Source organism: Anolis sagrei, chromosome 4 (assembly GCF_037176765.1).
Source record: "Anolis sagrei isolate rAnoSag1 chromosome 4, rAnoSag1.mat, whole genome shotgun sequence".
In the NCBI taxonomy this organism is placed as follows: domain Eukaryota; kingdom Metazoa; phylum Chordata; class Lepidosauria; order Squamata; family Dactyloidae; genus Anolis; species Anolis sagrei.
Window position 1 is genome coordinate 1041921 of NC_090024.1, and position 13039 is coordinate 1054959.

General features: G+C 54.3%; 1 protein-coding gene across 1 annotated transcript in view; it reads right to left on the reverse strand.

The window, feature by feature from the left end:
• Positions 1–1146: 1146 nt before the first annotated feature.
• FAM83H (family with sequence similarity 83 member H) overlaps positions 1147–13039 on the reverse strand; it is a 45845-nt gene continuing 33952 nt past the window's right edge. The window contains 5 exon segments of the mRNA XM_060776049.2: positions 1147–7573; positions 9980–10104; positions 10188–10352; positions 10487–10739; positions 10741–11013. Of these exon segments, the coding sequence (XP_060632032.2) occupies positions 4906–7573; positions 9980–10104; positions 10188–10352; positions 10487–10739; positions 10741–10994 (3465 nt within the window). The 5' untranslated portion in view covers positions 10995–11013 and the 3' untranslated portion in view covers positions 1147–4905.

Genomic DNA, 13039 nt, shown 5'->3' on the forward strand with positions numbered 1-13039 from the left:
GCCATCCAGCCTCTGCTTCAAAGCTTCCAAAGAAGGAGCCTCCACCACACTCCCTCCGGGGCAGAGAGTTCCACTGCTGAACGGCTCTCACAGTCATAGAATCAAAGAGTTGGAAGAGACCTCCTGGGCCATCATCCAGTCCAACCCCATTCTGCCAAGAAGCAGGAATATTGCATTCAAAGCACCCCTGACAGATGGCCATCCAGCCTCTGCTTCAAAGCTTCCAAAGAAGGAGCCTCCACCACACTCCCTTCAGGGCAGAGAGTTCCACTGCTGAACGGCTCTCACAGTCAGGAAGTTATAGGATCATAGAATCCTAGAGTTGGAAGAGACCTCCTGGGCCATCATCCAGTCCAACCCCATTCTGCCAAGAAGCAGGAATATTGCATTCAAATCACCCCTGACAGATGGCCATCCAGCCTCATAGAATCCTAGAATCCTAGAGTTGGAAGAGACCTCCTGGGCCATCATCCAGTCCAACCCCATTCTGCCAAGAAGCAGGAATATTGCATTCAAATCACCCCTGACAGATGGCCATCCAGCCTCATAGAATCCTAGAATCCTAGAGTTGGAAGAGACCTCCTGGGCCATCATCCAGTCCAACCCCATTCTGCCAAGAAGCAGGAATATTGCATTCAAAGCATCCCCGACAGATGGCCACCCAGCCTCTGCTTAAAAGCTTCCAAAGAAGGAGCCTCCACCACACTCCCTCTGAGGAAGGCAGAGAGTTCCACTGCTGAACGGCTCTCACAGTCAGGAAGTTCTTCCTCGTGTTCAGGTGGAACATGAGGAAGAACTTGTAGTTTGAAGCCATTGCTCCCTTGCATCCTAGTCTCTCTCAAGGAAGGCCACGCCCCCTGCTCGCTTGCTCTCCCTCCTCCCGGCCACAAGGTGGCGCCATTGCGACTAGCCATCCCTCCCTCTTTGCCTGAGGCGCAAGGAAGGAAGGCCACGCTTCTCCTTCCGGCCACAAGATGGCGCCATTGGGCCTGGCCTTCCCTTCTCATCTCTCCCTGAGGCGCCAAGGAAGGCCACGCCCCCTGCTCGCTTGCTCTCCCTCCTCCCGGCCACAAGGTGGCGCCATTGGACTTAGCCTTCCCTCCCTTTTCCCCTGAGGCGCGAAGGAAGAACCACGCGGAGCCGGGCTTCACCTTCAAGGCGTTTATTCTGGCGGAGAGGGAAAGCAGGAAGGGCCAAGAGGGGCCCATGGGGAGCTGAGGACACGCCCACCCCGCCCCCAGCGGCCCTGAGGGGCAGACCCCCCCCCCACACACACAAACACACTTGAGAGGGCACTTTTGGGGGGATGCGGCCTACTGGAGTCCCTTCTGACAGGGAGTGGGGGGGGGCAACAGAAAACCCTCCCCACCCCCACAAACAAACAAACACACTTGACAGGGCACTTTGGGGGGGGGGGGGGGCTACTGGAGCCCCTTCTGACGGGGGGGGGGAACAGAAGACCCTCCCTCCCCAAGCCCTTGGGGCCCCTCCCCTGGTGGAGTGTCCTGAGGAGGGGGCTCTCTGAATTGAAGGGGCTTTGGCTGAAGCCCCTTACCCCCCCCCCCCCATTCTGGTGGTCATTCCCTTTGGTGGTCATTTCCTCCTCCTCCAGGGTCTCAGAATCCCCGACCATTCAAGGAGAGGGAGGGGGCTCCCTTGGCCAGGCAGTGGCAGCAGGAGAAGGACACCCCTCCCCCCCCCCCAGTGGTCATTCCCTTTGGTGGTCAGTTCCTCCTCCTCCAGGGTCTGGGACTCCCAGACCATTTAAGGAGAGGGAGGGGGCTCCCTTGGCCAGGCAGTGGCAGCAGGAAAAGGACACCCCTCCCCTCCCTCCTCCCCCCCAGTGGTCATTCCCTTTGGTGGTCAGTTCCTCCTCCTCCAGGGTCTCAATCTCCCTGACCATTCAAGGAGAGGGAGGGGGCTCACTTGGCCAGGCAGTGGCAGCAGGAGAAGGACACCCCTCCCCTCCCTCTCCCCCCCAGTGGTCATTCCCTTTGGTGGTCAGTTCCTCCTCCAGGGTCTGGGACTCTCAGGCCATTCAAAGAGAGGGAGGGGGCTCCCTTGGCCAGGCAGTGGCAGGTGAAGGACACCCCTCCTGCCCCCCCCCCCCCCCCAGTGTAGCCCCTTGGCCTCCTGGCTGTGCTCCCCAGTGAGCAAAGGGGACCAAATTGGGGGCCAGCAGTGGCAAGAGGTGAAGGACACCCCCCCCCCTCCTCAGTGTAGCCCCTTGACCACCTGGCTGCGCTCCCCAGTGAGCAAAGGGGACCAAATTGGGGGCCAAAGGGGGCAGAGGCACTTGTGTATGTGTGAGTGAGTGAGGGGTGCAGCCTCCCTCCCCCACCTGGGAGGGGGCAAAGTGAGCCCCCCCCCCCCCGCCACAAGGGCTTGTTTACCAAGGGGCATCCCTCCCAGCCCTGAGTACAGGGGAGGGGTTTCCCTGCATGTAGAAAGACAGCATTTGGGGAAGAGACAGCCACCCAAAGACACCACAGGACCCCCTCCAGAGGAACAAGGATTGGGTTGTTGTTGTTTTTTCCGGGCTGTATGGCCATGTTCTAGAGGCATTTTCTCCTGACGTTTCTCCTGCATCTATGGCAAGCATCCTCAGAGGTTGTGAGATCTGTTGGAACTAGGAAAATGGGTTGATATGTCCATGGAAGAACCAGGGTGGTTCTGGTGGAGCTATGTCTGAACTGACCACCTTGATTAGCATTTGATAGCCTGGAAGTGCATGGAGCAATCTTTTGTTGAGAGGTGATTAGATGTCCCTGATTGGGAAAACACCAGAGGGAAAATAATCAGGGACATCTAATAATAAGATTACAATAAAATAAGATACAAATTCAGTTCTTGTGGGTTTTTTCAGGCTATATGGCCATGTTCTAGAAGCATTTCTCCTGACGTTTCGCCTGCATCTATGGCAAGCTTCCTCAGAGGTGAGACCTCACCTCTGAGGAAGCTTGCCATAGATGCAGGCGAAACGTCAGGAGAAATGCTTCTAGAACATGGCCATATAGCCCGAAAAAACCCACAAGAACTGAGTGATTCCAGCTATGAAAGCCTTCGACAATGCAAGATACAAATTGCAATAAAATAAACAGTCCTCCCATTGCCTCAGCTCTCCCACTCCGTGCACTCACATCCTGCACAAAACCGAGACCCTGTGCATGCCCATCCTTGCTCTGTGCTTCCTCTATCAGTACCTTCCAATAATGAGACAGCGGTGCTGATTAGAATCGTGTTTGCTTTATTGTATTAAGAGCTTGAGTTCATCTCATTTGTTTCTGTCATGAAATCTACCTTTGAGACGGCTAGGCCGAAGCCTACATGACAGTGGCTGTCATCTTGGAAGGCAGGCCGGACAGGAGGAGGAGTCAAGCCGACTCCTGATTGGGTATAGCAATTGGGGGAGGAGTCGGTTGAGAGAGGGAAATAAGCTGTCAGCTTTTGACAGAGAAGGGGGAGAAGTGTCTTGAGATCAGACAGGGAAAGAAGTCATTTCTAGGAGAGGAAGCTAGATAGAGCAGGGATCTGACAGAAAAAGAAGAGCTTTTAGTGAGCCTTAAGTTTAGGGAATAGGCTGAGACAAAAGACTAGGATTTTACTGTGTTGTTAGAGCCAGTAAAAGAAAGATTTGTCTCCTTATACTAGGGACAGTATAGGGGAGCTTATTGCCCTGTGCAGACAGGAGTCTGTTCTCAACTGATACTGTGTCTAAAGATAGAACAGTATGTTTAAGGAGTCTTACAGTTGTTAAAAGCTTTTCTGTCAGGGGAACTATTTGTTTAAGTAACCAAGTTTCTGCAACTGAATCACGCTTCTGTACCACTCATTTCTATGAGTTGTTGTTAGTATAAAGTTCAATAAACTCTTTCTAGTTAACTTTTAACTGGTGTATGCCTCAATCTATCCATTTCCTCAGAACTCACTCTGTCAAATCCATTTTAAAGTCCAGTCATCCAGTGAAGAAGCAATAGAGGAATCAAGAGCTCAAACACCCCTTACCTATAACACATTCACACCTTTGGTTCCTCAGGCCAATAATTCTGAGGTGGTGGCGGCTAATACTACCAAGAACATTCGGTCATTGACATATTTAACATAGGGTCAGCCTCAATTTCGCTATATTGGTGGCAGCGGTGGGATTTGTTTGTTTCCCCCCTGCCCAGATATCTTTGAACTTCGTTATAGTTTCCCACTCAGGATGCTTGCCATAGATGCAGGCGAAACATCAGGAGAAAATGCCTCTAGAACGTGGCCATACAGCCCGGAAAAAACAACAACAACCCAGTGATTCCAGCCATGAAAGCCTTCAACAGTACATTGAACACAGGGGTCCTGCCTGCAGCCCAGCATGGGGCAGAGAGGGGGAGGTTTGTGGTCATTTGGACGCTCCGTTGCCATGGCCACCGCTAACCCCATCTCATCCTGATATCCCCCCACCCTCGCAGAAGACCCTGCCCCCTCCCTCCTTCCCTCCACAGGAGGCTCCAGGAAAAAGGCAAAAGGGTGCGTCAGTGCTCGTCAAGGGGAAAGGCACACCTGGTAAGAGAAGAGGCACCATGCCTGAGGCAGACCCCGAGGCAGAAGGCACAGTCCTGAGCAGAAAAGGCTAGATAGAAGACCCCTTGGTTGCCCCCCATCCCACCACCACCACTACCACCAGCAGCAGCCAAATTGTCCTCAGAGGGAGGCGAAGGTGCTCTGCTCTGCTTGGATCCCCCACAAAGAAGGCAGGTGGTGTTGGGCTTGAAGGCCCCTGGCCACAGTCCGGGTGGCAGTCAGTCTTTCCCTGCCCCGCCACCCCCTCCCCGTGGCTCTCATGTCCCCCCCCCGGTGAGGGCTGTCCACCAACAAAGGTCCCTCTGGGAGAGTGAAGAGTCCAGCACCAGAGTGGAACTAAGGTCACTTTTTGGTCTTGAAGGTGCCCAGGAGCTTGGGCATGAACTTGCTCATCTTCTTGTCCTTGGCGTCCATGTCGCCGTCCAGCTCCTCGCCCGGGTCGTCCTTCTTGCAGAACACCTCGAAGCGGCTGTAGACCCGCTTCTCCTTCCTCATGCTCTCCATGCGCTTGAGGAGGGACTCCCGGTCCTCGGGGTGCTGCTCCTTCTGAAGCCCTCGCCGGTGGTGGTGGCCAAAGCTCTCCGACCGGCTGATCCCTGTCCCGGCCGAGCCCCGCTCTTCGGACACCCTGTGGTCCAGGCTGGTGGTGGACTTGGAGAGCTCCGGGTTGCCGGCTCCCGGGAGCTGCTGCCTGGCCAGCTCGGCCCGGTTCTTCTGGCTGTTGGCCGAAATCTGCTCCAGGATGACCTTGGTGTCGTCGCGGAGGTTGCTGCTGTAGAGGACGTTGGCGGTGGACAGGGGCAAGCGTGGCTGGCTGCCCCCCTTGAGGGCGGGGGCTGGTGGGCCCAGCTTTGGGGGCTTCTCCTCCTCCTCGATCATCTCGGGGTAGTCGCTCTTGGAGAGCCTCTTGACCGCCGCTGCCGTGTTCGGCCGGTCCGGCTTCCAGTTCTCAGGGCCAAGGTCATCGTCGGGCTTCCTTTCCGCTTTGGGGCTCAGCAGTTGCTTCAACCGGAGGGAGCCCTTCCTGAAAAATTCCCTGGGACTCTGCTCTTGCTTGTTGCCCTCTTCCTCTGGCTTGGCGGGGCTCTTGAGGGGCCCTTCGGGGGCCAGAGAGGGGCTGGTTTGCTCTGGGGAGGGCTTTTTCGATTCCGTTTCGGTCGGGCTGTGCACGTCACTAGGGAAGGCCGTCTTCTCTTTCCTTTCTGGTGCCGTGAGCGACTGTGTTTCCCCAACAAAAATGAGGCTCTCCTTCTCGGAAGGGCTGGGCTTCTTGTCCACCGGATAGAACCGAGAGGACAGTTTGTCCATTTGGCTGCCGACCTGCGATGTGGGGTCTTTGCCGAGCCCTTCCGCGAGCTGGCCGGCCGAGGGGGTGCCCCCAAACTGCCCCTCTGAGTCCGAGAGCAACTTGTAATTCTGGAAAGAGTCCTTGGCCTCCACCACGCTGCTCTCCAGGATCTTGTACTGCACCGACTTGGTGCTCCTTTTCTCGCTGCCCTGGCTTTCTTCTTGGAGGAAAGCGGACATGGCCTTGGTCTGGCTGACGGTGGTCCTTTCCGAGTCTTTGCCCACCGTCTTGTACTTCTCGAGCAGCTCGGCCACTTTGGAGGTGCTGGTCTTTACTGTCTCGCTGTCGTTTGTGCTCTCGCTGGTCGTCTGTTCTTTCTGTACCATCTGGAGCGTTTTCTCGGCCGAAGCGTTGGGCTGGTCTAACTTGGCAGCGCTGAAAATAAGGGAAGACCTGAGGCGAGAGGTCCTCTGGATCAAGGGGTTGATCCTGCTCCGGAAAGGGTCCTGCTTCGGCACCCCCAGGGCCTCCTCGGTTCCGGCCCCCGACTCCTTGGAGCTGGAGAGAGACAGGGGGGCTTTGAAAGAGGGGAAGAGGAGGTCGCTGGGATACCTGGGGAAAAGGGCCTCCGTGGGGGGCGGCCCCTCGCTGTGGCCCTCGGGCTCTATGGGTGCTGGGGCCCCCTCCTCGCCCGTCTCCGGCTGGCAGCCACTCAGGTACGAGGAGATCCTCCAGTTGCGCAGGCCGGCCCGGTTCTCCTGGACCTTCTTGTCGTGCTCAGCCTCCTGGTCCTGCTCCTGGAAGAAGAGTCTCTGCTCCAGGCTCTGCTTCTGAGTTGGGGACGTCTGGCACAGGAACTTCTGCCCCATGTTCTGTCTCCGGAGGAGAGAGGACAAGCCGTGGAGGCCGTTCCCGCCGGGGTTCATGCGATCGGAGCCGTGCCGCACTTCCTTGGAGGAGTTGGACGGCACGTAGTCCAGCCGCAGAGGGAAGCCCTCCTGGGGGAAGCCGGACTCCAGCTCGGGGTACCGGAAACAGTCGGCAAAGTCCTCAGGCGGCTCGTTGAACCCCGGCCGGCCTCCCCGTATCCTTTCAAAGAGCCCCTGGGGCCTGTGAGCACCGTGCGGGGGCTCAAACTGGTACTGGTAAAACTGGTCCTTCTGGAAATGGCTGGACTGGATTTTGAAGTCGTCCAGATTGTTGGCAAACATCTGCCTGGAGAACTGCTTGGAGGAGGCGAAGTTCTCGAAGGTGCCCTCGGCAAAACTGTGCCGCTTGAAGGCGTCCATCTCCATCTGCCGGGTGCGGAGGAAGCCGCGGCCGGGGTCCAGCTGCGCGCTCTCCAGCTCCGCCTTCTTGGCGTACATGCGCATTGCCGAACCCTCCATTGTGTGCCGCAGCATGTCATCCCTCCGGAACGAAGACAGGAAGTACCGGTCCGGGTCCACCCTGTCCGCGAAGGGGCCCGGGAAGAGGCTCTCCTCCCGGGGGAAGAGCAGCGGGTGGGGCTTCTTTGGGAAGAAGGGCGGGTGGCCCCCAAAGGGCATCATCCCATAGGGTCCAAGCGGGGTCTCCGCCGCCTTGACCAGGACGTTGGCCGGGGGCACCAGGGGCTCCGACTGCGCAAACAGGATCCGAAACTCCTCGTCGAAGCTGGCCACCAGCTCCCCCTGGAAGATGTGGGCGATGCTGCGGTGGATCTTCTCAAAGGACCACATGAAGCTGAAATGGGGGAGGCAAGCAGAAGGTTTAGGGCGGGGGCCACACATGAATAGTCTCCCCACACACCCACTGTCCCTCAAATTCAGTGACCTGTGGAACGCGGTCAAAGCCAAAGGGGGGCAGCTGGGGCTACCCCAATCCCCTTCCATAGGATGGGAGGATGGGCATCTGGGCACTCCAGGATAATAATAATAATAATAATAATAATAATAATAATAATAATTGTTCCGTCTCCCATTCTGGAGCAACTTAAAAACGAAACGAATTTTTAAATTCGTTTCGTAAATGCTTCGGATTCGTTATGTATTCGTTTCGTTATCGGTTTGAGGTCGTTTCGTTATTGTTTCCGCATGTCTGGGGCAAGTTTTATAGTTGTTTTTTGCTTAATTAGTGAAAAAAAATTATAATATCACACCAACAGTCAACAACAGAGGGAGAGGGAAGCTTCAGAAGTTCCCCCTGTCCCATTTGGAGGTTTTTTAGCGTGTTGCGCGGTCGCGTCCGCCATTAATGAATCGATTCGTTATTGTTTCGTATTTGTTTCGTTAATGTTTCGTAATTTTTTTTACATTTACGAAATTTCGTAAATATCGAACTTTTTAAAAGAAAAATTTCGGAATTCTTTTAAATATCGAAACGCAAAAAACCCCAAAAAACAAATCGATTTTAGAAACAATTTTTTCCGTTGTTACCCAGGCCTACAAAGTACACCAAACAAAATGGAGTGTTGGGGTAACTCCCCAGTACAGGGGCACACCTGGACTTCCTCCCTGCATCACTGGCTGGTGGGCAGTGTCTCTCCGCTGCATTAGGGTGCAGGACGGCAGCCCCTTTGTCCCCTACTATCTCCTCATCTACAGCTGCCACTCACCATCACCGTGCAGTCCACCGGCAGGTACCCGCTCCCCACTGCCTCTCTCATGAACCAGAGCCCAGCCACAACCAGAAGGGGCTCCCCCATTGCCCTTGGCTGCTGGGAAAGGCCAGCTTTGCCCCCACCCCTCCCCAGGAGGAAAGAGTGATTTTTGTCCCAGCTGGGGTGCCTTCTGGGTTGGGCCTGTGCTCCCTCCCTGCATCACTTTCCTGGGGAGGGGACTCTGCCACATTGCGGGTAACCCTCACCCTTAATACATGTGGAAATATGTTCTAATACATGTTTTACTGATCACGTTTTAATACTATGATGTGTTTTAATATTGTGCCCTACCTCGAGGAGGGAAAAAGATCTTGGAGTCCTCATGGACAACAAGTTAAACATGAGCCAGGAATGTGATGTGGCGGCAAAAAAAGCCAATGGGATTTTGGCCTCCCATCAAGAGGAGCCTAGTGTCTAGATCCAGGGAAGTCATGCTCCCCATGCTCTATTCCGCCTTGGTTAGACCACTTTACCTGGAATATTGTGTCCAGATCTGGGCACCACAATTCAAGAGAGATATTGACTCTAAGCTGGAATGTGTCCAGAGGAGGGCGACTAAAATGATCAAGGGTCTGGAGAACAAGCCCTATGAGGAGCGGCTTAAGGAGCTGGGCATGTTTAGCCTGAAGAAGAGAAGGTTGAGAGGAGATATGATAGCCATGTATAAATATGTGAGAGGAAGCCACAGGGAGGAGGAGGGAGCAAGCTTCCTTTCTGCTTCCTTGGAGACTAGGACGCAAGGGAACAATGGCTTCAAACTACAAGAGAGGAGATTCCATCTGAACATTAGGAAGAACTTCCTGACTGTGAGAGCCGTTCAGCAGTGGAACTCTCTGCCCCAGAGGGAGTGTGGTGGAGGCTCCTTCTTTGGAAGCTTTTAAGCAGAGGCTGGATGGCCATCTGTCAGGGGTGATTTGAATGCAATATTCCTGCTTCTTGGCAGAATGGGGTTGGACTGGATGGCCCAGGAGGTCTCTTCCAACTCTAGGATTCTAGGATTCTATAACTTCCTGACTGTGAGAGCCGTTCAGCAGTGGAACTCTCTGCCCCGGAGTGTGGTTGAGGCTCCTTCTTTGGAAACTTTGAAACAGAGGCTGGATGGCCATGTGTCAGGGGTGATTTGAATGCAATATTCCTGCTTCTTGGCAGAATGGGGTTGGACTGGAGGATGGCCCAGGAGGTCTCTTCCAACTCTAGGATTCTAGGATTCTATAACTTCCTGACTGTGAGAGCCGTTCAGCAGTGGAACTCTCTGCCCCAGAGGGAGTGTGGTTGAGGCTCCTTCTTTGGAAGCTTTGAAACAGAGGCTGGATGGCCATCTGTCAGGGGTGATTTGAATACAACATTCCTGCTTCTTGGCAGAATGGGGTTGGACTGGATGATGGCCCAGGAGGTCTCTTCCAACTATTTGATTCTATGAGGAGAGGCAGATAATAAATATTTATTGTTGTTGTTATTATTTGTCCCTCCGCTGCCCCCCCCCTCCTCACCTGTAGCTGCCACTCAACACCACCATGCAGTCCACCAGCAGGAACCTCTCCTTGACGTGTCCCTTGAAGGACTTCCCCGTGCGGCAGTAGTAGGTGGGACCGGACACTGTGCGGACCCTCAGGAACTGAAAGGCACCAGAGAGGTCAGGCTAGAATCCCCTTAGACCCCCCCCCCCAACCCACAGCTCTCTCCTTCAGCAATACTCACATCCACGTAGTTGAGGTTGACTCGGCACTTAGCGGCCATGTCCAGGAAGAGCTGGGCCTGCATCTCATCCAGCAGGATGTAGACGGGTACCCGGCGGGCGGCTGCGTCCAGCACCTCGGCCAGGAGGTCCACATCCGTGAAGACATCCATCACGATGGCTACCACCTGCGTGGAAGGAGGACATCAATCCAAAGTGGAAAACAGAGGCTACCCAACTCTCCCTCTGATGACCCTCTGCCTCTCTCTTGGACAGGGAGCTCAGTCGTCCAGGGCTTCAGGGACTCACCCCGCTTCCTCACCTGTTGTGCCGCGCGGATCATACGCCGGGCTTCCTCCTTGATGCTGGGGTTGTCTGGGGGCGGGGGCTGCACCAGCGTAGTCACCTCCGTCCCCCGGAAGCCAAAGACCATCGGCCAGCCCAGATCCAGCTCCGGCACGGCCAGGTCGGAGTTCATTGGCCAGTACGTCCCCGATGAGCCGTCCAGGTCTGTGTCATTGGGGGGCGCGGATCCCCCACTGCCCCCTCCGCTGCCTTCTCCACCGCCACCCCCCTCCCTCCCCAGCCCCCCCACCCCCCTCCTGGACAACATGCTGGGGCTGCTGCAGGTGCCGCGTGATGTGGTCGACCTCCGAGGGGCACAGGAAGTCCGGGACGCCCTCCTCCTCCAGGAAGCGCTGGTAGGCTTCGGGACCCTCCTCGGTCAGCGCGTCCAGCGCCTGCCGGTAGTATTCCTTGTAGTGGGGTGGGAGGTAGTTAGGGTCCAGCGGGTTGTCACCCTGCGAGGAGCTCTGCGACCGGCGGGCCATGGCAGAACGGGGGGGAGAGCTGTGGGGAGAGAGGGGGCGGTCATTGTGAGCAGCAGAGATCTGTACAATCAGGCGCCTGCCCTTCCCACTCATGGCACCCAAAGCCCCCCAACATCCCTGCCCACAGAGGCCTTAAGGTCAGTGGAAGAACCAGTATGGCCACACTCCCGGAAAAACCTCAGAGTCCAGTGAGTGTGTACTGCACTCAAGAACGAAAAACGGAATATTAGTGGACAACAGCAGAGATTTGAAGACAGGCTTAAAGCTAGCCTTAAGAAATGTGGCACAAACTTCTGGGAAAACCTGGCCCTTGAGCATCCAACTGAAGGTCAGCTTTGCCAACAGTGCCATGGATTTTGAAGAGTCGCAAAGGGGAGAAACGTGTCAGAAATATTAAAAATTAACTAAGTATTTATAAGGTTCTTGTGGGGTTTTTCGGGCTATAGGGCCATGTTCTAGAGGCATTTCTCCTGACGTTTCGCCTGTATCTATGGCAAGCATCCTCAGAGGGAGTGAGGTCACCTCTGAGGATGCTTGCCATAGATGCAGGCGAAACGTCAGGAGAAATGCCTCTAGAACATGGCCCTATAGCCTGAAAAACCCCACAAGAATCATAGAATCCTAGAGTTGGAAGAGACCTCATGGGCCATCCAGTCCAACCCCCTGCCAAGAAGCAGGAATATTGCATTCAAATCACCCCCGACAGATGGCCATCCAGCCTCTGCTTAAAAGCTTCCAAAGAAGGAGCCTCCACCACACTCCGGGGCAGAGAGTTCCACTGCTGAACGGCTCTCACAGTCAGGAAGTTCTTCCTCATGTTCAGATGGAATCTCCTCTCTTGTAGTTTGAAGCCATTGTTCCATTGCGTCCTAGTCTCCAGGAAAGCAGAAAACAAGCTTGCTCCCTCCTCCTCCCTGTGGCTTCCTCTCACATATTTATACATGGCTATCATATCTCCTCTCAGCCTTCTCTTCTTCAGGCTAAACATGCCCAGTTCCCTAAGCCGCTCCTCATAGGGCTTGTACTCCAGACCCTTGATCATTTTAGTCACCCTCCTCTGGACACATTCCAGCTTGTCAATATCTCACTTGAATTGTGGTGCCCAGAACTGGACACAATATTCCAGATGTGGTCTAACCAAAGCAGAATAGAGGGGTAGCATTACTTCCTTAGATCTAGACACTAGGCTCCTCTTGACGCAGGCCAAAATCCCATTGGCTTTTTTTGCCGCCACATCACATTGTTGGCTCATGTTCACCTTCCTCCCCACGAGGACTCCAAGATCTTTTCCACACGTACTGCTCTCGAGCCAGGCATCGTCCCCCATTCTGTATCTTTGCATTTCATTTTTTCTGCCAAAGTGGAGTATCTTACATTTGTCACTGTTGAACTTCATTTTGTTAGTTTTGGCCCATCTCTCTAATCTGTCAAGATCATTTTGAATTCTGCTCCTGTCCTCTGGACTATTGGCTCTCCCTCCCAGTGAGTGTGTACTGCACTCAAGAACGAAAAACGTAATATTAGTGGACAACAGCAGAGATTTGAAGACAGGCTTAAAGCTAGCCTTAAGAAATGTGGCACAAACTTCTGGGAAAACCTGGCCCTTGAGCATCTAAGTGAAGGTCAGCTTTGCCAACAGTGCCATGGATTTTGAAGAGCCGCAAAGGGGAGAAACGTGTCAGAAATATTAAAAATTAACTAAGTATTTATAAGGTTCTTGTGGGTTTTTTCGGGCTATAGGGCCATGTTCTAGAGGCATTTCTCCTGACGTTTCGCCTGCATCTATGGCAAGCATCCTCAGAGGTAGTGAGGTTACCTCTGAGGATGCTTGCCATAGATGCAGGCGAAACGTCAGGAGAAATGCCTCTAGAACATGGCCCTATAGCCCGAAAAACCCCACAAGAACCTAGTGATTTCAGCCATGAAAGCCTTCGACAATACATTAAGTATTTATAATTACAAAAATGTGAGTCAAGCACTGAAAGGGTTAAAATGGGTGCAACGACTCAGCAAAAGCTGCAGTTCAATATAAGCAGGTGTGTCTG